Source organism: Leopardus geoffroyi, chromosome A1 (assembly GCF_018350155.1).
Source record: "Leopardus geoffroyi isolate Oge1 chromosome A1, O.geoffroyi_Oge1_pat1.0, whole genome shotgun sequence".
NCBI lineage: Eukaryota > Metazoa > Chordata > Mammalia > Carnivora > Felidae > Leopardus > Leopardus geoffroyi.
This window is the reverse complement of record NC_059326.1, coordinates 110,104,145-110,129,840: the sequence shown is the minus strand read 5'-3', so window position 1 is coordinate 110,129,840 and position 25,696 is coordinate 110,104,145. Positions and strand designations below refer to the sequence as shown.

The 25,696-nt window shown below is 47.0% G+C and overlaps 1 protein-coding gene across 3 annotated transcripts in view; it reads left to right on the top strand.

The window, feature by feature from the left end:
• The window catches only part of FSTL4 (follistatin like 4), a 591,179-nt gene that overhangs the window by 356,333 nt on the left and 209,150 nt on the right, over nucleotides 1-25,696 (top strand). For all 3 annotated transcript variants that reach the window (XM_045488893.1, XM_045488882.1, XM_045488902.1), the window contains one exon: nucleotides 20,473-20,721. In XM_045488893.1, the coding sequence (XP_045344849.1) occupies nucleotides 20,473-20,721 (249 nt within the window). The remainder of the gene's footprint in view (nucleotides 1-20,472; nucleotides 20,722-25,696) is intronic.

Here is a 25,696-nt window from a genome sequence, read left to right as displayed (position 1 = left end):
TTGGCCACTGCTGTATCTCCAGTATGTAGAAGAGAGCTTGGCATACAGTAGTGCTCAATACAGAATGAATGAATGAATGAATGAATGAATGAATGAATGAGAAAGAAGAATGCCCACCCCAGTTTGCAGCCCCTTTCTACCTGGTTCTGTGTCCTGTGAGCAGTCATTCAAGATGACAAGATAGGCTCCCTTGTGATTCTCCCAAGAATAGCACTTAGGAACCATTTCTGAAGAGAGTGCCAAGGTGTCAGAAATGGCTCCGCTTCTGGGGCCAACTTGCCAGTGTCCCCGAGAGTCAGGGTCATGACCATCTCGTGTGTTGTACACCAAGAAAGCAAATGAAGAGCTCAGCAAACAGACTAGACAGCTACACGCACCCCAGGCCTGTGTCATGCAGGAGGAAATGCACCGAGAGCAGGCAGGGGTGGCCAGGACTGACGACAGAATTTGTAGGGCACTGCAAAATGAAACTTTGGGACCCCAGCTTCACCTCACCCTAGGCCCACTGACCCACCCCACTGCAGATGGACCTCCCCCAAGGGCTTACAACCTCTGTACCAGGGGCTGCTCAGAACCTTAGTTGAAGCTGAGCCCTGAGGCCCCCAGTGTTGGTACCACGGTGCTGTCAGCCCGGGTCAGGGACAGCCGCCCTCATGGCCCCCCTGAGATGTTCAGTGGTGTGCGTCCAAACAATCCCCCTCCCACATGCCCACCCAAGCCCCTACCAGAGGTGGAGGGCAAAAAACAATACAGACCCCCTCCCCCAACATGACCCCTTCACCACCAAAGGTGGAGGACAACAACAGAAGTTACATAGAGGAAGGCCCCCGAGGGAGGGCACCAGGCCTAAGGAGCTGGCCGCAGAGAGCCATCCAGTGGAGGCGAGGAGGCAGGGTGAGTGAGGAACACACATGACACATCCTCTGCCTTCCTGTTGGCCTTTTCTTACAGAACACACACTTTGGCGTAATTGGTCCGTATTTCAGGACAGCAACTTCAGAGCATTTAATGCCAGGCACCGGGTCCCTCCAAGTGCAGAGACCTGCATTACCGCACTAGTCACACACCCGTGAAGTCAGCTCTGTGTGTCGTGCTGCAACCGCAGGCCAGCCCAGGTGGCTCTGCGGTGTGAGCAGCTCTGGGGGACTGCCAGGCTCCTGTCGACTTCCTGCTGCTGTGGCAGTACTGTCACTTGCAGTCACACATTTCTACCGAGGCATTTGCCCAGCAGCCCTGTCTGAGCCCACCCCCCACCCCACCCATCCTCCCACAGCCTGGAGTGGACCAGGGCCCCTCTATCCAACTGGACCTGGTGAGAAGCCCTGGATTACTGGGTGCGATTTGGATGCAATGTCAAAAATTTTTTTAATATAAAGATTTTTTAAAATTTTTTTAACATTTTTATTTATTTTTGAGAGATAGAGCACAAGCAGGGGAGGTGCAGAGAGAGAGGGAGACACAGAATCCGAAGCAGGCTCCAGACTCTAAGCTGTCAGCACAGAGCCCGACGCGGGGTTCGAACCCACAAACTGCAAGATCATGACCTGAGCCGAGGTCGGATGCTGAACTGACTGAGCCACCCAGGCACCTGAAAGATTTCTTAAATCTCTACTTGTGATAATTTAATCTCAGGTGTTGTCCTAGAAAAAAAGTACAATCTGAATATGGATTCTTTTTAAATTGAGGTATAATATACATGCAATGAGATGCCTATATCTTTGTGAATGATATACAAATGTATACACATTTGCATATTTGTCAAATAATACACAATTATTTGACAAATGTATACACCATCACTCAACTCAAGACATGAAACTTTCTATCTTCCTGCCAAGTAATCTCAGATCCCTTTCCAGCCAACCCTTCGATACAGAGGTCATCACTGTTCCAATTCCAACCACCATAGGTAGATTAGTTCACATGTTCCTGGACTTCATGTAAGTGGAACTATACAAAAGGGATCTCGTGGCTCTGGCTTCTTTCACTCAACATAATGTTTCAGAGTCTTCTCCACATTGTTGGTAAATTAGTTTCTTCCTTTTTATTGCTGAGTAGTATTTCATTGGATGACTATATCACAGTGTACATAGTCATTCCTGTTGATGCACATGAAGTTTGTTTCCATTTGAGGACTATTAAGAATAAAGCTTCGGGGCGCCTGGGTGGCGCAGTCGGTTAAGCGTCCGACTTCAGCCAGGTCACGATCTCGCGGTCCGTGAGTTCGAGCCCCGCGTCGGGCTCTGGGCTGACGGCTCAGGGCCTGGAGCCTGTTTCCGATTCTGTGTCTCCCTCTCTCTCTGCCCCTCCCCCGTTCATGCTCTGTCTCTCTCTGTCCCAAAAATAAATAAACGTTGAAAAAAAAAATTAAAAAAAAAAAAAAAGAATAAACCTTCTAGGAATGTTTTAGGGGCACCTGGGTGGCTCAGTCAGTTGAGCGTCTGACTTCGGCTCAGGTCATGATCTCACGGTTTGTGAGTTCAAGCCCTGCATCGGGCTCTGTGCTGACAGCTCAGAGCCTGGAGCCTGCTTTGGATTCTGTGTCTCCCTGTCTCTTTGCCCCTCCCATGTTCATGCTCTGTCTCTCTGTCTCTCAATAATAAATAAACGTTAAATTTTTTTTTTAAAAGCTTCTAGGGATGTTTTGTATTTATGTCCTTTTGTGGACATAGGCTTTCATTGCCCTTAGATAAATAAATACTATGGATGGCAAATAGACACATTAAAAGATGTTCAACCTTATTAGTCATTGGGAAATGCCAGTTAAAAATACAATGATATACTATTACAATCTATCGTAATAGATCACAATCTATTCAAATGGCTAAAATTTAAGACTGATTATAGCAAGTGTTGACAAGGATGTGGGGGGGGGCAGAATACTCATATACTACTGGTGGGAAGGTTTTCTATTGTGGGGTTTTTTTTTTCTTACATTTATTTTTCCTCCTTTTACTTCTTTTTGGTATTCTTTCTTCTTCTTGAACTGCAACCTTAGTTCATTGTCTTTTGAGTTCCATTATTTCTGATGAGAAGTGAAACATCATTGTTATTGTCATTTTCTTGAAGGTGATAGATCTTTTTTCCTCTGGCTACTTGTTACATTTTCTTGTTATCTTTGATTTTCAGTAGTTTGATGATTTGCCTTTGTGGTTTCCTTTGTGTTTATTTTACTTGGGGTTCACTTACCTTCTTGGATATTGCCCTGATGTATTTAAGTTTTATAGAACTTTAATCAGTATCTTTTCAAATATTCCTTCCACCTTATTCTCTCTTCTCCTTGTAAAACTCCAATTAACATGTATGTTAGTCCTATTTCCACAGTTCTCTAATGATCTGTTGAATAGTTTTTGTCTCTGTGTTTCAATCCAGGCTTTTCTATTATTGACTTATCTTAATTTATTCATCCATTTTCCACTGTGTCCCTTCAACTTATTCTTAATAAAGTCTACTTAGTAAATCCTTTATTTCAGATATTGTGAATTTCAGTTTTTATAAAAGACGTGTTCTTCTTGAGTTTAGTTCACTTAAACATATATTCCTTGTTTATTGCCCCATGACTTAAAAAAAGGTATGAATTTTAGTTTATTGGGTGTTTTCTTATTGTTATAATGGGAACAACAATCTTCTGCAAATGTCTGTATCCTAGACAGAAGTAGAATTCTATCAAATTTCAGATGCCCTATTTTTCCCCAATATTTCCCATATTACTGGAAAATTTCAGGACAGTGCAAAAATTCTCCTATATTCACCCAAAGAGTGCATTCACATTTTGCCACCTGTCCTAATCATGTTTTTTTTAGTAAGGGAATTGAAACCAGATCACCCATGACACTTAGTTGTTATCTGTCCTCAGGCTGCTTGCTTCATTCCTTCCCTATTCTTCATATCCTTAATGTTTTTAAAGATTATAGACCAGGGGCATGTGGGTGGCTCAGTTGGTTAAGTGTCTGATTTCGGCTCAGGACATGATCTCATGGTTTATGGATTCAAGCCCCACGTCAGGCTCTGTGCTCACAGCTCAGAGCCTGGAGCCTGCTTTGGATTCTGTGTCTCCTTCTCTCTCTGCCCCTCCCCCACTCATGCTCTGTGTGTCTCTCTCAAAAATAAATAAACATTTTAAAAAAATTTTAAAGATTTTAGGCCAGTCATTTAATAATGTCCATCAATTTGGCTTTGTCTGATGTTTCCTCATGACTACATTGAGGTGATGAATTTGAGGCAAAAATATAACTGATGACAGGCTTTCTTCCCCTGTATCCCATTAAGTAGAAACTGATGGCAGCTTGTCCCATGACAGCTAATGTTAACGGATCGTTTGAATGAGGTGAAATTTTCCAGCTTTCTCCATTGTAGAGTTGCTCTATTTTCCTTTAAAACTACTAAATGCTTTGTAATGAGATATTTTGAAATTGTAAATATCTTGTTAATCCCCTTTCACCCATGAGTTGTAGCATTTACTGATTTTGTTTGCCTGAAATTTTCTAATTCCATCATTTCTTCTGCATTTATTAATTGAAATTCTATAAGAAAGAATTTTCTTTTTCCCCATTCACTTGCTTTTTAAAAATCAATGTAAGTTTGTAAATTCTGTTTATTCAATAGGATATTATCTGTTACTATCATTATTTATTTTTTGATCAGAGTGTTACAGGCTTGGCCAGTGAGAGCTTCTTCAAACTGGCTTCTGTGTCTTTTTGATATGTCTCATGATTTTTTAAGTGCCTTCCTTAGTTTCTGGCTCAAAAAGATATTTGCACTCTTTTTATATTTTCCCTGCCCATTCCCTGGCACAAACCATTTCTTCAAAGAGCCTTGGTTCCCTTTAGCGGTAAATTGCATTTAGAAACCAAGACATGAGAGTTAAATGTGCTCTTTACCACTGGGGTTTTGCTGCTCCCAGAAACTCTCGGAGAAGAGACATAGGAAATGTAGGTACTGTATATACATATACACCTGTGTCCCAAAAGCCATGACCCATCACTTAAGTACCTTGAGTGCCAGTCCATCCATAGGCCTTATCCTAGCTTCCCCTCTTTCTGTTTTTGGAACTCTCTTCTTCAGCAGGGAATCTGGCTCCCACTATCCCCAGTGTATGTATTTATTGCTAGATCTGCCTATACATAAACTTATCTCCTGACTCCCATCAGGCTGCTGCCTCACTCAGCCACCTTCCTTTGTGGGCCCTAGACCCATCTTGCCACAACCCAGATGAGATGCCTGTCAGCACCCAGTAGGCCACATCTTTTTGGTCCCTTTCCTTGGGAGGGCCTGACTTGGTCACCACTGTATTCTGCTGCCTTCCTCTGAACTGTGGATTTCTGAAACTAAACTATCTTTAGAATTTACTCTCCTTGGAATAAAAAATGAAAAGTCATTCCGGCATGTTTAGAGTTGAGATGGTAAGCGTACTTTATGTCATGAATGAAAAATAATTTCGTCTTGGTTAATATGACCTGCTTAGAAGGATATTTTGATTTCTAATTCTTTGTGATTCTGCCACTTATAAATAACATTGAGCTACTACTTATTACAGAGTGATTTCTTCCCAAGCTTTAGGTAGAAACACATCAGCGAGAGTAAAGCCCCACTTTCTGATGCTGCTGCCTCAGGAGACTAGGACCAGTCAAAGACAAGCTTCTTCTGGTCAATATAAACTAGAGATCAAATGGCATTTTAGGCCAGAGACCCACATTGTGCTGGGACTGTCTGAAGCAAAGCCTTGCTTAGTTAGAAGATATTTCAAACTCAGCTCAGTCTTTGCTATTTCTTTTATCAGAAGTGGTCCAAGGGGCGCCTGGGTGGCCTCAGTCGGTTAAGCGTCCAACTTCAGCTCGGGTCATGATCTCACTTCATGAGTTTGAGCCCCGCATCGGGCTCTGTGCTGACAACTCAGAGCCTGGAGCCTGTCTTGGATTCTGTGTCTCCATATCTCCCTCTCTCTGCCTCTCTCGCACTCACGCTCTGTCTCTCTCGCTCTTAAAAATAAATAAACATTAAAAAAAAAAAAACAGAAGTGGTCCAAAAGGGATCAGTCACTGACATTGTATTTGTCACCAGGCACATCTGTATGTTATGGTAAATACTGAGAGACTCCTAGTCAGGAATTCACTGTAGAAGATAGGGGTACAGGTTATTGGTGATACCTGTGTCCTTTTATTCTCCACAGTACCTTGTAATGGGCTTTTCTTTATTGTTCAAGTTCCTCCTGATGGAAGAGTTTAAATTTGCTTGAAACAGGCAGGTGGACTCAGGAAAATTAAAATAGGCTATGTGTCAGTGACCCCAGCCTTTCCTTAGCCTTTTCTGCCACAGAACCTGTTCTCATCTGCTCTCCAAAGTGCTGAATGGTGGTGTGTTGAATATAATATCTTTGTATTTATCACAGTGTTTAATTGTTGCATACTATTTTAAAAAATTATAATCTGACTTTTGCCTCTGGCAATATGGCAGATAAATATTTGGTAAATCCTTTGAAGCATTGTTGTGCTGATGAGAAAATAAAAATAACTCAGAGGCTGAAAAACCAAGTGAAATCAGGAACCCAGAGAGGTAAAGTAGCCATGCAGCTGGCTTTGCCTTGAGGGCTTTTGCCCATATGGGTGAGTTTTAGCTTTCATTTGCACACCTCGCAGAATTCAGGGTACCAAGGACACATCCCAGGAGACTTCCAAGGGGGACATGTTTGGAAAATATACATGTGGGAAACCAAAGAGTTACATCTACAGTGGAAGGGTGAATGAGAAAGAAACCCACCCTGTCCAAGAAACTACAAGAATATGTGCTTGTCTCAAATCTCGGCACGAGATTAGAAAGCGGCAAAGGGATAGAGCTGGAGAAAGTGCCTGATAATGCACAGTCACGTGCTGATCTCCACATGGAATTATAGTGCAGATGAAAAGCACCTGAAAGATCTCAAGCATAAATTTACTTTAACCCAGAATGATGGAATCCTTGGGTACCTGGCACAATCAGGATGAGCCTGTCTTCAAACTGTGCCTCAAAAACTTTCACAGATAAACCTTCAGGAAATGGGAGCTCATTTAAAAAAAATGTTTAACACCATGGGCTAAAGCACCATGAGGAATCAGCATCAAGAGCAAAAGGACACAGAATATAAAATATGTCTGGTTAATATCTTTAAAATATTGAAAACAAGGTTAAAAAATCAAGAGGTTAAACAAATGACCAATCACCCTGTGCAGGACTAAATAGAATCTCTCAAAATAAAAATTCAATTTACTGACTTGGTGGGAAAGTGTAAGAGCAGATTAGAAAAAGCTGAAGAGGAAATTCAGGAGCCAGAAGGTGAATTTGGAAAAATCCCTCCAGTGCAGCACAGGAGAACTCCACATGGGAAGTGTGAACAAGAGAGGAGAGATTGAGACAGAAAGAGAACTTACAGCCCAGATCTAATCAGAATACCCAAAGAAAAGAAAAAGGAGAGGAGCAAGGGAACAGAGATCATCTTTAAAGGTAGATGCCTGTGAGTTATCACAAACTGATGAAAGACAAGAATCCTTACTTCCAGGAAATCCAATGAATTACCAGCAGAATAAACACAGAGAAACATGCATGCTTACGTCACAGAGAAGCCGTAGAAAGCCAAAGGGATCCTGAAATTACCTACACAGGACTGAAAAGACTGTCAGCTGACATCTTAACAACAGTGAAAGCCTAAGAGGAGAGGAAGATTCAATGCAATTGAATCGAGAGAAAAAAATCAGTAAACATAGAATTAATTACCCAGCATGAATAGTTCTTCCAAATGAGGATAATAGGGATATTTTAGACACACATAACTATGAAAAGTTGAGGTAGACAAGGGAATGATGAGAAATAAAGATAGAAGTAAGGTGCTCTTGTCATGTATTCAGGTCAGGAAAGGAGTGTTTGGCGTTCATATGTTCTGAAGGATCTTTATACGAAGGGTATTTAGTTTTGGTGTGAGTAGAAGGAAGAAAATGACAGGTGAAATAAAGAGACCAAAGAGTGAAAGAGGGACGTAGGGAAAGGCAGTAAAGAACCTAACTAGACTATCCCAGTGGTTAATGGTATGTGTATACATCAGGCACTGTAAGGGAAAATACATGAATTGCAGCCTTATGCAAAGATGGAGGTGAAGCCCCACAGTGTAGGAGCAGAACGATTATGTCTCAGGTAATGACTCATTTATATAAAATTCAGAAACATGTAGAACAAGCAATGTATTGGAAAGAGTGAGGTCAAATGACAAAGCAGGAGCAAAGCAATAGTAAACACAAAATTGAGGGTAACGTTTACCTCTGAGTAGAAATGAGAGCAATGCCAAGAAATTCAAAACTCAAAAAACAGTTCCTTTCCTTGAAATGGGTCGATGAGTACAGAATTGTTCACTCTATTGTAATCCCGATGCTGTCCACAAAGTGTGTAAATGTTCTTTCATAGCTAGTCATTATTTAATATAAAAAATTTAAACATTTAGCTATTTGAATTTGATGGTTATGTGGTGTGAAATAGGGTCCCAGTGTGATTTTATTCCAGGTGAAGAGGTACATACCTCAGCATCATCTATCACATAAATGACCCTCATGTTCCCAGTGCAGTGGTCGCTCCTGTCATACACCAAATATTCATATATATACACTGGGATTTATTTCTGGATTTTCTCTTCATTTTTCTTTAAGTTTATTTATCTTGAGAGAGAGAGGGAGGGAGAGGGGCAGAAAGAGAGGGAGACAGGATCCCAAGTAGGCTCCACACTGTCCGTGCAGAGCCCGACACAGAGCTTGAATCCACGAACCGTGAGATCATGCCCTGAGCTGAAACCCAGAACCAGACACTTACCTGACTGAGCCACCCAGGTGCCCCGGATCCTCTCTTCTGTTTCATTGCCACATCTGCAGTCATTGCTTTGTCTCTCCCTTGGTCAGTATCATCGATTTGATCATAGCAGTGGTGACATTCTGGTTTCAAGTTCTGATGGTGGTTAAGGCAACAATCCTTTCTCTTTCTTTCTTTTGTTTTTTATTTTTCTTGGTTATCTGGGGGCACTTATTCTTCCAAATGAACTTCTTAAGATCATTTTATCCAATTCTAAAAGGATTGCATTAAATTTGTAAATTTATGATAATGTCTTTCCACCTAAGAATAATAAATGCCTTTGCATTTGTTCAAATCTTATTTTATGACCTTCAATAAGATTTTATGGTCATTTCATATTGGTCTTATGGCTTTCTTGTTAAATTTATTCGTAAATATTTTATGGTTTTTACCATTATTATGAGTGGACTGTTTTTCCCTTTTCCATTTCTAATTATTTATTGCTAATGAAGAGAAGAATGATTGATTTTGGCATATTTATCATCTGTTCAACTACCTCATCCTAATTCTCTTGCAATTTTAATATTGTCACAGGAGTCTCTTTGTCTTCTAAGTATACAGATACAGTCACCAAAAAGATATAGTTGTCAATTGCCTTTTCCAAATTTTTACTGATTATTTCATTTTCTTATCTTATTATACTTCCTTTTTGAATACAAATGCTGAAGACAGGTATCCCTGTCTGGCTCCTGCTTTTAACTGAAACAGTGGTTGGCCATGTAAGATGCCATATTTAAGGAGTTTTCCTCTATTCCTTTTTCCTTAGAGTTTTTATTTAGAATGACTACTATAGTTTAGGACTTTTATTTCTTTTTAATGTTTATTTATTTATTTTGAGAGAGCGAGAGCAAGCTCAAGCAGGAAAGGGACAGAGAGAGAGGCAGAGAATCCCAATCAGGCTTTGCACTGCTAGTGGGGAATTCAGTGCAGGGCTCGAACCCACGAACCATGAAATCATGACCTGAGCCGAAATCAGGAGTCTGACATGTAATCTGCGCCATCCAGGCGCCCTGTTTTTATTTTTGCACTGGACTCTGAGATACATCCTTGACCATGGAGTCCACTAATCTGAGTCCCAATAGTGACCATTCTGCCCTTACATTCCTCTGATTTTCTTTTTGGCTCAAAAATCATAGCTGTCTTGGGGCACCTGGGTGGTTCAGTCAGTTAAGCGTCCAACTCTTGATTTCAGCTCAGGTCATGATCTCATGGTTCGTGAGTTCGAGCCTCACATTGGTCTCTGTGCTGACAGTGTGGAGCCTGCTTGGGATTCTTTCTTTCCCTGTTTCTCTGCCCTCCACTGCTCATACATGCTCTGTCAAAATAAATAAATAACTTTAAAAAAATCATAGCTCTCTTTAAAACCCCTCTCTGCACTGTGCTGAAGTCTCCTAGAGTTCTCGTACTATATTCTCTCTATCGAGTTGTCATCCTCCTCCTCTCGCAGGTCTAGTTCTGGTCATTCTTCCCTTTTTGGAGACCAGACCCCTCCTGTAAATGGTTATTTCCCACTGCCTGCTCACTGGGGCGCAGGTTCACATGCTGAAGGACCTTAAGGCAGTAGTGGTCTCATAAATAGTGCCTGGTTGGGAGTGGGTGGCAGACTTTAGGGTTCTCCATGTGGGAGTAGACAGGTTGTAGGGCTCCCTTGGTCTCAGGGGTAGAGCACACAGACTACCCATGGAGCCAGGAAAGCAGCCAGCCTCCCATGAGCCCTTGCACCCACCTGTCCGAGGCCTCAACAGCTGATTGGCTCAGGAAAGTCAGAGGGTGGGTGCTGACAAGAGAAGAAATGATATTATCTATTTGATACTGTTACTAAGCTTTGTTTTGATAATATGGCTGCTGATTCCATTGAGAGAAAAGGGCAGATCTTTGAGAAATTGACACCCTTCTGATTAGAAAGTACTGATTTTTTTCTACATGAATAGTAAATATTCTAATTGAGCTCCATTTTTTAAAAAATAACAGAATAATCAAGGAGATGATCATGCTGTTCTGTCTAGTTGTGACACACATCTGTGATAAGTGATCTACCAAGGCAAGATGTTGACATGGGGGCAGCTCTTGTACAGCAGGTAAAGGGCCCTAGAAGAAAGTAGCCTCCCCTCCATGCTCATAAGTCTGGAGTATAAATGTTGGGGAGCACCACGGTGCCTCATGCTGAGAGTCTCCGCAATAAGCCTTGAAATAATTGGAAGCAGCCCACGGTGTCATGGCCTTGAATCATTAGTCGGTAGAGAAGCAGGAAAGAACCCACATAATGAGGTGTCAGCGGGAGAGTAGAGACCCATCGAGAGCGGCAACATCTGGCCCCCTCGGCTCGAAGATTCAGGGAGCCCCGAGGAGCCAGAGAAAGTGACAGGAGAGCTTGGAACCAGGAGGAAAAATGAGAGGTCTGGTGGCAGAGAATAAGACAGATGCAAACTGAAGAGGCTTTAGGCAAAGAACGGGAACTTGGGGACAGGAATACATTTGGAGGAAGTGCTCTAAAACAAAACCATTTTGCAAAAGAAACTCTCCCAAGGGCAAAAATTCCATTGTGGTTCCCATTTTCATTCAGCTTTTCTTTTTAAGAAGGTCTGTGAAATAACCCTTCAGAAGCCCGTTGAGATAGCTTGATAAGGGCAAACGGAGACACAAAGGCAAAGAAGAAGAGATGGTTTTATTATAGCCAAAGACAGGCAAGGTAGGACACGGGCTTTTATATTCCTAAATTCACTGGCATGAGGTTGTTTTTCCTGTCTCACGGGATCTCTGTAGAAGCCCCTCATGATCCTGTTGAGGAAACTGAGGCTCACACAGGAAGGAGACTTGCCCGCCCTGTGCTTTCCACGGTGCCCATTCTTTCTGCTACTCACTGTGTCTGCTTGTTTAAAACCACTGATTTCTGAGGACTTGGATCTTTGGCCGGCAAGCTTAATCAAATTCAGTCTTTCCCCTGGCACTTCCCACAGCCACTCTGTATTAGGCCCGTTATTGCACTCTAAACATAAGAAGGAGAACCTGGCTCTTGCCCTGAAACCAGAGAGACACCGCCATCCCTGGCCCAAGAGCATCAAATGACTGTGAAGTCCAGCTGCTGAGGGCCCTGCCCCAGGACCCGCTCTTCTGTCTGAAGATCCAGAGAAGCAGGAGGTCCCCACCTGTGCTGTGCAAAGTGCTGTGTGCTGGCCAGCAGCCCGGGAGCCCGTCTTAGATGGAGTATGCCTATGGGAGGCCTCGGGGAGAAAGCTCTCAAAATCGTGAGTCAAGCCAGTTCACCGTTGTCACACAAAGTAGAGATCAAGGTGGCATCACGGCATGAAGGGCTCCCAGAAGGAAAGGAAACACACCAGGACCTGAGCATGGTAAGCGGGCCCCAGGCCACGGGCTGTCTTTGAAGCTGAGCTCCAGACTCTCCTGGCAGGGCAGAGGCCCTGAGATATTGAGTGGAGCCCACAGAGGTTGGGGCAGCCATTCAGTTCTCTGCCCTCAGAATGTGTGATTTCAGGCTCCCTCACCTTGGAGGCTGGGCAGAGTTTACACGGTGCGAGCGAATCCCCAGGGCGAAATTGCAAAGGGAAGCATGTCCTTGAGACATGCTGAAGCTTGCTGTTTCGAGTCTGCCTTTTAGAGCCAGTCAGTACAACTTATATCTCAGTGTAATTATGCTCTCCTTTTCATTAAGGCAGGCCTCCTGAAGACCGTCACTAGCCCACACTTGTGTCCACTTGAGTCAGTAAAACCAAATGGCTTCATAGCTTTCGGTACTGTTCACTCTGTCACTGAGTGTTTGAATTGAACACTTATGATGTGCCAAGTTCTCTCTATGAATTATCTCAATTAGTCCTCAAAACAATCCTGTAAGCATCAAACCATCATTGTCTTCTTTTTTAAAGTAGGTGGGGCTCCTGGGTGGCTCAGTCGGTTAAGCGTTCAACTTCAGCTCAGCTCATGATCTCCTGGTTCATGAGTTCGAGCCCCACATCGGGCTCTGTGCTGACAGCTCAGAGCCTGGAGCCTGCTTCGGATTCTGTGTCTCCCAGTCTCTCTGTTCCTCTCCCGCTCATGCTCTGTCTCTGTCTCTCAAAAATAAAAATAAATAAAACTTTTTAAAAAATCAGAGGGATAAGTGGGTGGAGAACTTGGCAGGGGTCACATGGCTGACAAGGGTAGGAATTCAGGGCTGTGTCAATGCTGAGGCTTAACCCTGCATCTGGTGACACACCCCTGCCCCAGCTCACTCTTGCTCTGCACCGCCAGGTGCCCTTCCCACATGGGAGTTCTCGGCTGTGACAGCAAAGCTGAGCTCAGTGGTTGGGGGCTCTGTGTCCTCCCTTCTGGGGTCTCTCTGAGCCTGGGGGCTCCAAGGACAGGAGATGCCCAGGGTAGGGGGGAAAGGTGAAACTCCATGACGGCCTTTTCAAATGACATCTATAGCTGTAGGTACTCCGTGGTACTGGGGGAAATCCCCAAAATTTGGAAATAAGGCAAAAGGCAGGTGACGCATCCTCCCAGGTCATCCTGGAGCAGCATTTAACAGGCTCACCCAAGGGTTGTTTATGATCTGGACGAGAGGCTGCAACTCTGTTTATCTCACTAGGTACTACTGTCTCGAGGCCCTTACTCTGCAGTTAACCGCTAACTCATAGATTTATGCCCAGTACAAAGGTGGACTGTTTCTTCTTGGTGGAAAAAATGGCCCCAGAGTTGTGTCTTCTTGTCCTGTATGTCATTCACCAGCTGTGTGCCTCACCTGGCCGCTCAGCCCCCATTCATATACCCCTTCCATTTCTCCCCTGAACCAGCTTCTCACTCCTGTGATCCCTTCATACATGATCAACTTGTGCTCACTTTATATTCTCATGAGAGGCATGTTTTTAAGTTTGGGGAAAGTATGCTTTGGTACAGTGTTCATCTGTGATTAGAAATAACCACCTCCAAAGGCCTTGGCCGGAAACATTGCATAGTATGTAGCCCCCAGTGGTGGGTTAGATACAGACTCCTTGGCCAGAACTGAGAGCCCGCTGAAGGTTGAAGGTCTTCCCTTCCCTTTGTTCCAGGCATTTCTGGCTTTGGAGTCATGGTTTGTTTTGAAGCCAGTTTGTCAAACCTTGGTTTACTCTCTGTGAGCAGTGCATGTGACAAGCTGCATCAACTCCCAGAAATGGGTAACCAGATATTTCTGTTAAGTGACGGGACCTAGAAAATTGGGTCATGTCTTTAAGAGCTAGTCAAAACTCTGCTTTTAAGAAGCACATGCTTGCCTCAGCTTAGGCTCTCCTCTGGGGTCCCTGAGAGGAAATCACATCTGCCCAGTGGTGACCTCAACAATCTCCGGAAAAAAAAGGCTGGAGCTGGGGACAGGGGTAGGAAGGTGCTACAGCTGAGAGGCATCCCTCCCGATGGAGAGATGGGGCCGCTGGCCAAGGGTCAATGCATGACGAGGAGTGGGTTTGGCCCTGTGATGTTCAGAGACCCAAGCAGGGCTTCCTCCTATAACTCCGTAAACATCCAGCCCTTAGAGAAGGTGTTAAATGGCCCTTCGAGCTGCATGCTCTTGGTGCATGAGCAGCAGAGATCCCGTAGGCCAGTCGTGCTGATGTTTGGAGGTGTCCTGCTGATGGAGTGGCTCAGACTGTGTACCTTCCTGGCATGGATTCCACATCCCCAGCTGAGAAGATTATCTCATGATCTGGAGTGAGACTAAATTGAAATCTGGACTCTACTACCTACAGCCCATTTGTTGTCTGACCATAGGCAAATCACTTCTTGACTTGTATTTCCTCATCTGTAGCATGGGCATGTGTCTATGTACATACACACTCAGGATAAAGCCTGTGTGTCTCTTTCATAGGGCTTTTATAAGGACTAAAGGAGAATTAGATGAGCTCACATGTTCTAAGTGTTAAGCAGGACAGGCCTCAGTAAACAGTAGTTACTTCATACATTGCCCTCTCAGCCTGGGTACTGGAAACACACACCTCTCTAGGGGGAACTACAGATTCTCTTCCCATCACTTGAGTAGGAATAAGACTTTCCAGGGCAGAGATGGACCTGAAACCCCAGCACCCAGAGCACCCAAGGGTATGTCGGTTCCCACCAAGGTGGCTCATGGTGAGAGCCAGAAGGGCTCTAGAAGGTGCAAAGAGCCTTCTGGCTGGCCGATGGGAGTGTTTGAGGATGGGCCCCTTTCGGGCAGGAGTAGAGCTGGGGTGCTGAACATCAGGGCAATTAGGCCTGTCTCCAACACTCATTACTCAGGGGCTGAGAAACACTTCCAGAGAGCCAGAGTCACCCCACTTTTGCAAGGGTACATTTGGGCAAGGTGGCATCTTTGCACCTGCACTCACAGCTGCCTGCAGACTGGGTCTGCCAGGCAAGGTTTGCCTCATTGTGAGTGGGCTTCTTCCTGTGTCTGCCCCTTGCTGTGTGCACTGAGCTCCAGGGCCCACAGGCTGCTCCCTCTCCCTGGCCCCAGGGCTCTGCCCCTTCACTTTCAGGTCTCAGGGCAAATCTCACCCCCTCAACGAGGCTCCTCTGACTCCAGTGGCGTTGGCCCACTGCGGTGCTCTATTTCCTTCCTAGCATTTGTTTGTCGTTTGCCCACATCTGGTTGTCGTTTGCCTGTTCACATACTTGTGTGTCTCCCTACACTGCTATGTACTGCCCCGAGGACAGTGTCCTGGTCTCCCTTGTATCCCCACAGCTAGAATAGGGTCTGGCACATAGGAGGTGCTCCAGAACTATTATGGCTGTAGAGGTGGATGGAGAGCTGGCAGGCATGCACTGCTGAAGCACCCCATGTTACCACCCATGTGGGGCATAGGAACCACACTGACTGGGGGAGCTGGGTCTCTGCTGGGTCTCACACAGCCTCAAGTTCTGCAGCCAGGTACATGGCACTTGTGCGTTCTCTGCAATGAAGGAGTCAAAGTTCACCACTCTGTCTCCCGACCACCTTGGGCGTGTCTGAGTATGTAAGTTTTCTTGGGAGGGTGGAGGTGGGGAGACCTGGGACCATTACCTACAGCTCCTGGATGGCACACCATGTATAGCTGCACACCTCTGTACACACGACACTCTCCCAAAGGCAAGTTCTCAGCTCTAGGTCCTTAAAAAACCCGACCATGACCCTGGCTATGTGCTGCAGCTCCCTGGTGAGTGTACGGATGCTCAGGAAACAAAGCATTTGGGGGCCCCTGGGTGCCTCGGTCAGTTAAGCATCCGACTCTTCATTTCAGCTCAGTTTATGATCTCATGGTTTGGGGGATCAAGCCCCACATCTGGGTCTGCACTGACAGCGTGGAGCCTGCTTGAGGTTCTCTTCCTGTCTCTCCGCCCCTCCCCCAGCATGCCCACTGGCTCTCTTCTATCTCTCAAAATAAATTACTTTTTAAAAAGAAAAAAAAAAGGAAGCGTATAATCCATCTCTAAAGGGCTATGTCTGCTGACAGGTGGAACTTAGTTCCTGTACAAGGACCTGTTGTCTGCAGAAGCTGGAGACTGCTGCGCGAGGCTGGGCTCATGGCAGGCAGCAGTGAGGCTGTCACTGCAGGGCCGCTGCGTTATGGCCCTGTACATGCCTTCTGCAGCCACATTTCACTCTTCTTGGCCTGCTTTGGGCCCCACAGCGTGGGTGGGAGAGCCAACGTCTGACCTTACTGTGACTTTACGGCAGGGTGGGATAAGGTAGTGAGGATTTCAGCCCTATTCCTTTGCTGGGCGAGGAGTGAACCTCCTAAGACAGCGTAATGGAGAGGGCACTCTCTGGGACAAGTTCTGAGACCGAAGTGCTGCACTGGGAGGTCTTGCCTGAGGCAGTTAGCATCCCAAAGTAGAAGACTAGCTTCTTTCCCCTCACATGCCACTGGACACCATCCATGAGAGGGAAGCACTCACTGATGGTACTTTGTGCCAGGAAACCAGTTACAGAGACTGGGTCAGAATTTGGAAACAAAATCACTGAATTTTTGGCGCCGTGTGGGGTGGTCAGTGGTGAGAAAACAAGGGAGGGGCCCCCTGCAACAGGTGAATGAGGAAGGACCCACCTCCTCTGTCTGATCCCTGAGTGGGGGTCCCATGGCCTCGGCTTCCTCTGTCCCTAAGCTGCACAACTTAACCTTTGCTGGGGGTGATGGCAGTCCCAAGTCTGTGAGTTCAAATCAAGACTCCTGGTCCGAGTCACAGGGGGGGTCTCTAGCACCAACTGGTACAAATGGGCTTGTTCCTCTGCTGCCATAACTTTCATGTAACAATTCCCATTTCTAACTGTGTTCAGTAAATTTAATTAGTGTCTAAAAGCAGCTTATTTGGTAAGATGATCGGTTTCTAACCTGGGTAAACGACTTTCTTTATGACTATAAATTAAGCACATTATATCTTTTTCATGCATCATGGTCGTCCTCATAAATACTGTAGGCAGTTGCTGACGGTCTCACTTGGTTACCTTTCCCATTACTGTTTTATCATAGTCCCGCTAGGACTGGGGAATTCATTCTGTTTTAATAAAAAGGAGGAAGTGGTAACAAGGGGCTTGTTTAGTGCACAACCCACTGCTTGGTCTGTGTCTCTTTGGCCAAGGATGGGATTCCAGGCCCACCTCTGTGCAGGGCATTCCCAGCTCTTTGAGGGGCCTGCTGGTTACAGATTGGGAAAGGCAGGTACATGGCTGTACAGCTCTTTCTGCCTTAATTGCAAATAATTAGGAATCAAATATTTGCCGACCACCAATTTCCATGTCAGAGAGAATCTGAGTGTTCTTGACGACCTCTGTGAGCACAAGTTGGCACGTGTTTTCTTAACACTAACTCTTCAGAGCACAGCCTATGGGGGAGGCCTCAGTCATACCTCCTACATGGGCACTGGAGGGCACAATGTCCATTGCTGGTATTCAGAGGCACTCACTGTGATCTGGGCCTGCCAGTGTTTCAGAGAAGAAAGGATCAGGAGGAGGGGGTTCTGCTCATCCTCTACCCTGCCATCCACTGTGGGCTGGCTTTAACTGTCTAGGCTGAATTAGGTGGTCTCTGAGTCCCTTCTTGCTCAGTCACTCCAGATTCTAGTCTCCTTTACCTCACAAGGCCCACCTCCCTGGACTTTTGTCTCCCCTTTGTGTCTCCCTCCTTCCGCCTTCCCTCCTGCCCTCCTGGAGGAGGCAAGAGGAGATGCATCCCTTAAAAGGTCCCCCCTCGGGGACATGGGGCCCCCACTACCCTCCCTATCTCAACATCTAACCTGAGGTTTGAGCCATGGCACCAAGTCAGAGTTAAGGAGGTCACCTTTGAAAACTACTCTTTCTGGGGCTCCTGGGTGGCTCAGCAGGTTGAGCGCCAGACTTTGGCTCAGGTCGTGATCTCACAGTTCGTGAATTCAAGCCCCACATCAGGCTGGGCTCTCTGCTGTCAGTGTAGAGGCTGTTCCACATCCTCTGTCTCTCTCTCTCTCTCTCTCTCTCTCTCTCTCTGCCCCTCTCCTGCTCACACTCTCTTTCAAAAATAAATACACATTAAAAAAGTATAAAAATAAAAATAAAACTACTGTGTTTCTTAAAGTCCAAGTGTCTGGGGCTGCATGAGGACAAAGGTCCCATACCTGTAGGGCCTCCCTCATCCACACAGTAGCACAGGCATTTTCAAGAAGGGAATCCAGAGAAGGAGTGCTCAGACTTGCACTGTCAGGAAGCACCTCAGAGAGGCCCTGGACCCCAGGGGTGAGTAGTTGGAGCTGAGTTAGCTGGAAAGTGAGTGCAGCCTGGGTGGGCAGTAGAGCCAGGGCAAATGCCCTAAAGCAGGAACTGAGAGGTCAGACACTCAGAAACATTGGCTGTGCTTCTTCAAACTGGGGTGATTAGTGAGTGCCCTTCCCATCACATGGGGAAGTTTATTAAAACAGTGATACAACAGCACGGATTTGTGCCCTGGCTGTCTTGGGAAAGAAACAAAGGCTGGTATTTTTAGAGCCGTATTAGTTTCTTCTAATAGCCGCCAGCATTTTCCAGGGTAACCCATTTTGCAGCCACCCAGGAGAGTCGTGTTAATCAAATGCACTCTGTGGCAAAGCAGCCATCAACACGGTAGGTGGAGGGCCTCCAGCCCCTGGCCTCCCACTGCCACGCACCCTCAGCTCCCCTCTGCCTGTCAACCTTGACAGAAAGATGTACGCAGGAGCTGATGAATGCCGCCGAGCCTCCACCGTGACATGCAAACATCAGCCAAGTGGATAAAGGAGATTCACGTGCCTGGTTAGGATCCACACTTTTACACTGCTCAGAGATATTTTGACCTTCTAGTTTATTATGATTCAAGAAAAAGTCAATAATTCTTAGCTTGCCAAGGCTGGAAGAATTTAAATGAATTATTGAATCAAGCAGCTAATCTATTGATAACTGATTTTTTTTTTCCTTTCAAATCTAGAATGATGAAAAGCAGGCTTAACCAAAAACAAGAAAAAGAAGGTTGTTTTTCCCTCAGACATTTTAATCTCCTGGTATCAGAGTTGGGACCAAAGGTTCAGTGTTGACCTCTGGGGCCATTCTGTCTCACAGAGTATTCTGAAGATTTCTCTAAAACTTAAAAGCAAAGGCTTCTGTGGCCACAAAATCAGCATTTATGTTTTATTTGTATTTTGATATCCCTTTCTTATTCTCAATTTCTGCTTGCTGCCATTAATGCTACATGGCAATCATCTCATTTTCTGGGCTCCTCTAGTGGAGTGGAATGATGTTTTGGGGCACTTGCCTGGCCTTTAGCCTAAGCGGACCCTTCCAGCAATAAGATGCCCTACCAGCTGCCCTGCCTACTTGGGCATGTGGGCTCCGGCACCAGTGCCTCACGTCACTGTGCTCATATGTTGGGTGCAGCAGATGCCTAGCAGCATGGCAGCAGCCATGCCCAGGGTCTCAGCCTTCCTGTCCCAGCTGCAGCTTTGTGCTTGGTGCTAGAAAGGGATGGGCAGTAGAGAAAGGCTGCTGGTCCCACCGCTGGTGATGTGTATCCTAGAGAACCACATTCTCCTTAGAGAGAAAGGTCAACCTCCAGCCTCTCTGCTTTGGCTGCCCCCCATCCCGAACACTTAGAGTAGCACTTTCTCCTTTCTTACTCCACGCTGACTCCCTGGCCTCTGCGGTAGCTCCCCAGTGCCTAACATACCTGACCAAACTTCCATGGCTTGGTATTCTATGTCTCCCAGAATCACACCTTGGCATCCTTCCCCTCCCCACCCCACCCCTGTACAAAACTCCTCCTCACATCAGGTCTGTCCCTGCCCTGTGGTTATGGGAGCTGTGACTCGAGCCTCTGCCTTTTGGCAAACCATCCTACTCTCAGTTGGCAGGGTCCACTGGCACTTTGCTATTGCCATGTGGTCCCCTGTTGACCCTTCCCTCCCAGGGTGGGCAGGGGTGGTGCCTGAGATGCTAGGTGTGAGCCAGCCATAAAACCTGAATGCTGTACAGCAGGGTACTGCTCTTGGCATCCATGGCCACCTGCTGTCAGTAGGGCACAGACTTTTTTGGACACCCTGAGCCCCCAGGCCTTGGCTTCACTGGCAAATGCAACCACAAAGGAAGCCCATGACCCCCACCACTGAATGCTCGCAGCTGACCCTCTGTGTCTGTGTGTTTGGCAGGACTTTCTGGCCACGACGGGCTGCCAGCATCCTGTGGGAAGAAGTTCTGCAGCCGTGGGAGCAGGTGCATGCTCAGCAGAGAGACGGGGGAGCCCGAATGCCGGTGCCTGGAGGCATGCAGGCCCAGCTACATGCCTGTGTGTGGCTCCGATGGGAGGTTTTATGAGAACCATTGTGAGCTCCACCGTGCAGCTTGCTTGCTGGGGAGGAAGATCGTCATCGTCCGCAGCAAGGACTGCTTCCTTAAAGGTAGGAGGATGCCTCCTTGCCCCTTTGCTTTTGGATTTGAGGATGGATCTTCTAATGCCCTTTTGACAAATGGCCTGGGTGCTGAGTCTGCAGGTTGAATGTGTAAAGGCAGGAGAGAAAGAGGAAGGCTGGAGCTTTAGCCAAAGGATAGCAGCAGCAGCATTTCAGCGATGCATGTTTTATGTGTGTCCACCTCCAGAGATCCCTGGCCTTTAGAGGGGGCTCCTTGGAGAACAGAATCTAGGCAGACCTTTGGGATAGGGCAGGGAGGGGAAGAGAATGCTCAGGAGAAAACCCAGCACGGGCCTACAGTGGAGACAGAAAATGGGCTGCTGAGTCTCCCGGGCATCCAGAGGGGAGGGACAGAGCTCTGGCCCTTCCCTACAGGCCCCCAGGCCACAGTGGTGTGACCAGGACATCAGGGCATTCTCAGCAGCAAAGCACAGTTCTGTTGACCTGAAGCAGCCACTACCAGTGCTGCCTGCTGCCCCGTGAAGGGCCACTTTCCCACTTCCACGTGTGGGCTGTGGCAGCGGGAGCACGGGAGGGACGTGTCCTAGAACCGACAGTGCTCTGCTAGGTTGAGTTTGTCCTGTGATGGGAATAGTCTTGGACACTTTCATGGCTGTGCTTATGACGCTAATGCTGAGGTGCTTCAGAAATCATGAGGCACATTATGGAAATGAGGCCAAAATCAGTCCAGGAAAAATGTCCCTGGTCTGAAAGCTCTGCCCAGCCTCATGCCTGCTGATTCCCCAGCCCTGTGAGCACTAAAACACTTGACCACTTGCTCCAGCTTTATTGGCCATGTTGAATTTTATAGACTGATGTTCCGTTCTCCAGTTTCCAATATCCCCCAAATTGCATCTTTCTAAAGGTTTTTATTTCTGCATCAGAGTGTGCCCAGCCTCCCTCACCATCGGTTATTCAAACAGCATTTCTCATGTCAGGCCAGGGAAAAACCACCACCGTGAAACCTGCCTCGGTGAGGGATGATGGGGGAGAGCTGGAGAGGATGGGGGCTGCTGGTGCAAGCAGATTAGGGCTCAGTTCTGCTTCATGCTGATTGAATTTATCCACCGAATCCTTCTGATTCATTGAGGTTTTATACAGATTTTGTGAATGCCCACCTACTGAACAGCAGTGCCCACAAGCTCCCAGAGAGAGTTGGGGCAGCCCGGCTCTGCCACTTTCCAGCTGTGTGATCTTGGGCACATCACTCTGCTTCTCTGGGCCTTTCCCTTTGCTGTAAAACGGGGCTTATTGGCAGTACGACCTGCTCTGTGGAGAAAAGTAAATGAGATGCCGCGCAGAAACCACCTAGCATGTGGCAGGCACGTCGCAAGTGTTGTGTATTAATGACACCTGTACTCATCTTTAATCTAACGTGGCCTCAGATGTAGAGCAGGGAGGAGAGGAGATCATGCAGGGACCACAGAGGCAGGAACAAGGGCCCTGCCTAGCAGGTATGGGGCCTCCATGGCTTGCTGGTGGGTGCAATTGGGGAGTAAGGTGCTGAGGGTCAGGTCCTGTGAGATCCTGGAGATGCCTAACTGGAACCAGGACTCCCCTTTTTGCAGACCTACCCCGGTGGGTCTGGATCCCATGGAGGAGCCTTCTCTGCTTCCTGCTCAGGTCAGCTCAAGTCCTAGGCACTGGGAAGGCCAGCCCAACTCTTTCCTCCAGCATTCCCACAGGGAGTGCCCAGCAAACAGTGAGGACCTATTCACCGACCACAGGGCCTTGGCAGGGATGGGAGGCAGGCCAGCCCTAGGGAGGGGGCTTTGGGTGAGCACCTCTCCACCTTCACCAGAGCCATGGTTCCAACGGGGAGCAGGAAGAAACAGAGTGACAGAGGGCTGGGGGGTAGGGTCTTAGAAGAAAGGAGGGGGGTAAAGGACACTATAGTACAACCCCACCTCAAGAGAGCAGAATATTTAATGGCATCTTCAGCGCCACCGATGACAATTTGTCTTTTGTCCCTAATTTCCGGGGAGTTATTGATAGAGGAAACTGAAAAACACCTTCTTTTTTCATGCAAACAAAAATTCTAAATTCATCCATGTTCCATTCTCTTTTTCTACCAGTCTTTACAAAAAGAAGTTGTGACTTCATTTCCCAGTTTGATTTGCGCCCCAGCGTCTCTCTTAGGACGCTCCTTGTGGGGCCGGAGCGTGGAGAGAAAGGGGAACGTGGTGGTGGATTCCAAGGGGCCTCAGTTTAGAGCGCACCCTCCGCGGCCAGGCCCTTGTGCCCTTGGTGGGGCGGGAGGTGGGGAGGGGGGGGGTGGGTGGGGGTAGGTTCTCCTGAGCACTGCGTGGGTACCATGGCCCTTGTGCCCCGCAGGGGAGGAGAGGCGATATTCTAAGCCCCATTTTCAAGAAAACTTGTGGTATCACATTCCAGTTGCTATGGCAATAGAATTCCTTGTGAATGTGAAATGAAATATAACATCATTTTAGAGATCATTAGCATTTGAGAAAAGCAAAACTGAACTCAAAAGCATCGCTTCAGCTCATATTTGTAGCTTTTGATACCAGCTTTCTGGACATCCCAGGCAGGGTCTCTGTCGCCAAAAATCAGGGGGACAGTGGGATATAGGATGTCCTCTCTCTTTCTTCTGGTGGCAAAATCAGAGTCACATTTGTCGTCAGCCCCAAATACCACCAGAGAACACCAAGATAGCGGGTGGAATTCTCTGTAACTTTAACTTCTTTAGACTTTGTGTTTTAAAAGTTACCTTGTGATATGGTATTGTGTACCCGTTGGCACTTTTAAAATTGTTTTTCTGTCTCGGATTTGAATGCACGCTGTATCTCTCGTACTCTTCCAGAAGACAAGCTTGCCTTTCAGCCGTCACTCACTACACCAGGGTTGTATTATCCCAGATGATACAGTGTCATAGTTGGGCAGTTTTCCAAACAAACCATGAAATTATGGAAGAAAGAAGCCTGTTAGGGCTACAGTTCTAAATGGATCTTGAGATTCTTCATCCCGTATGGTGTTTTAGGTGCATTTTGGTGCTTCAGAGGAGAGTTCCCAGGCTCGTGAAATCGGAGGAAATGATTTCCATTTTTAACCCAAAATTTAAACATACATTTAAAAATTTTTAATTTTTAAATTTAAAAATGTAACCAAAAATTTTAACCAAACATCTAAACATGTGTAAATTTAAACAGGGTCACTAACAAGTCTTTAAGTATTACTACACAACAGGGCCATAAAAACCCACCCTTTTGTTGCAAGGCACAGCAGATAGGTCGTGTGCCAAAGGACTTCCTTCTTTTCTTTTTGTTGTTGCGTTATTGCTGTTACTTTGAATGTTGTTGCCTTAGGAACTTAAATTAGGTCTCACTACCTCGAGGCCGTTTCCATACTTTTTGCAAGTCTTTTCTGCCCCGCCAGGGAGAGCTACTCACATTCCCATGTGGGGGCCCAGCCTTTGGTCTCACTCTGTTGGAGGAGGCCCCTGCAGCCAGGGACGTGCTAAGGCCTGAGCAAGAGCATGGTGACAGCATCCCAGGGAGGCCCAGGCTGGGGGGCAGTGTGGCACAGGCTCAAAGGTACTGGCCTGAGATCAGTCATGGGGCAATACCACACCTCGCTGGACGAGGCAGGTGAGCTCTATGTGCCTCACTTACCGCATCTGTCAAACGTGACACGGTGCCGAGAGCAAGAAAGCAGCAGTGCCTGACCCATAGCGCGCTCTCTTCTCTAAGCAGCGTCAGGATGATGGGGATGCTGTTGCAAACTTCGGGATACAACGGAGGGGCTGGTGCCACCCTCGTGCAGCACTGTGTATGAGCTGAGAGCTCCAGGAGGTGGGTGCTTCTGTGAATGAGGAGAGAGAAGATCATTGGTTCTCCATATTTATTTAATGAGTGGCTAGAATTTGATCTCCAAACATCCACACTAAACTCAGCTTCTCCAGCTGCCTTGCTGTTCTAGAAAGAAATGTAATGAATCCTTTAAGTTCACCTAGAGAGTTAGAGATGCAAAAGAAGATCCAATAGTCCCTGATTCTGGGTCTAGAGGAAGTTTCTGGAAAGTCTTTTGGGAACTGCCAGCTGAGGGTGAGAAGGGGCACGTCTAGGGAAGAGACAGTGAGGTGCATCTCCAAGGGTGATTGAGGGCGCGAGGGCATCCTAGGGGTACAGGCAGGAGGGTACCTGTAGACTGAGAGAAGAGGAAGGGACTGAAATGCAGATCCTGGGGAGCACAGGTCCACGCCGGGTAAAGGCAGGCACGTGAGGAAAGTGCACTGAGAAAGGCCCTCGCACCAGGCCAGGCAGTTTGCACCCAAGTGGACTGCATGTCTGTTGAGCCAGTCCAACTTCCTGTTCCCCAGACAGGGATGCTGAGGCCCAGAGAGGGCCGGGGTTACATGGGCTCCACCTCACCTCTGCAGCCCGCACTTCAGAAACGCCCACAGCTTCTGCACCGTTTGTCCCAGCAAGGCACATTCACAGCACATGCACTTGCTTTATCCTTTTCCCCGAGAGACTTCCTGGTGCAGAGGTGGAGGGCTCAGGAGCCTTGGTCCATGGGGAAGGCCTGGGTGCTACTGGACTGAGGCCTACTGCCCAGGTTATCAAGAAGCCCAGGTGGGAGCTGCCCCGGGAAAGCTGGTTCAGTCATGCCAAAACGTGGGGCCTCTGACATCAGAGCACCAGACCACTCTCTCCCCTGAGAGGAAGGGTTAGGAACTCAGGATCACCCAGAGGCTTCTGGAAGGAGCCCCAGGACAAACCAGCAAAGCCTCTAACCCCAATCTGAAGGCCCCTCCTGGCTTTTTGGCACTGGCCTCCACTTTCTCTCCAAAGCCTCTTTCCTGTTTCCAATTTCTTCAAGTTGCACTTCCACTCCTGGTCCCACCCACATTGTGCCCAGAGGCCGCCGCTGCTCCTCCAACCCTGCAGAGCAATCTCCGTGCGCCCAGTGCCCTTCCTGGCCTTCGCTTTCAGCTCCACACAGG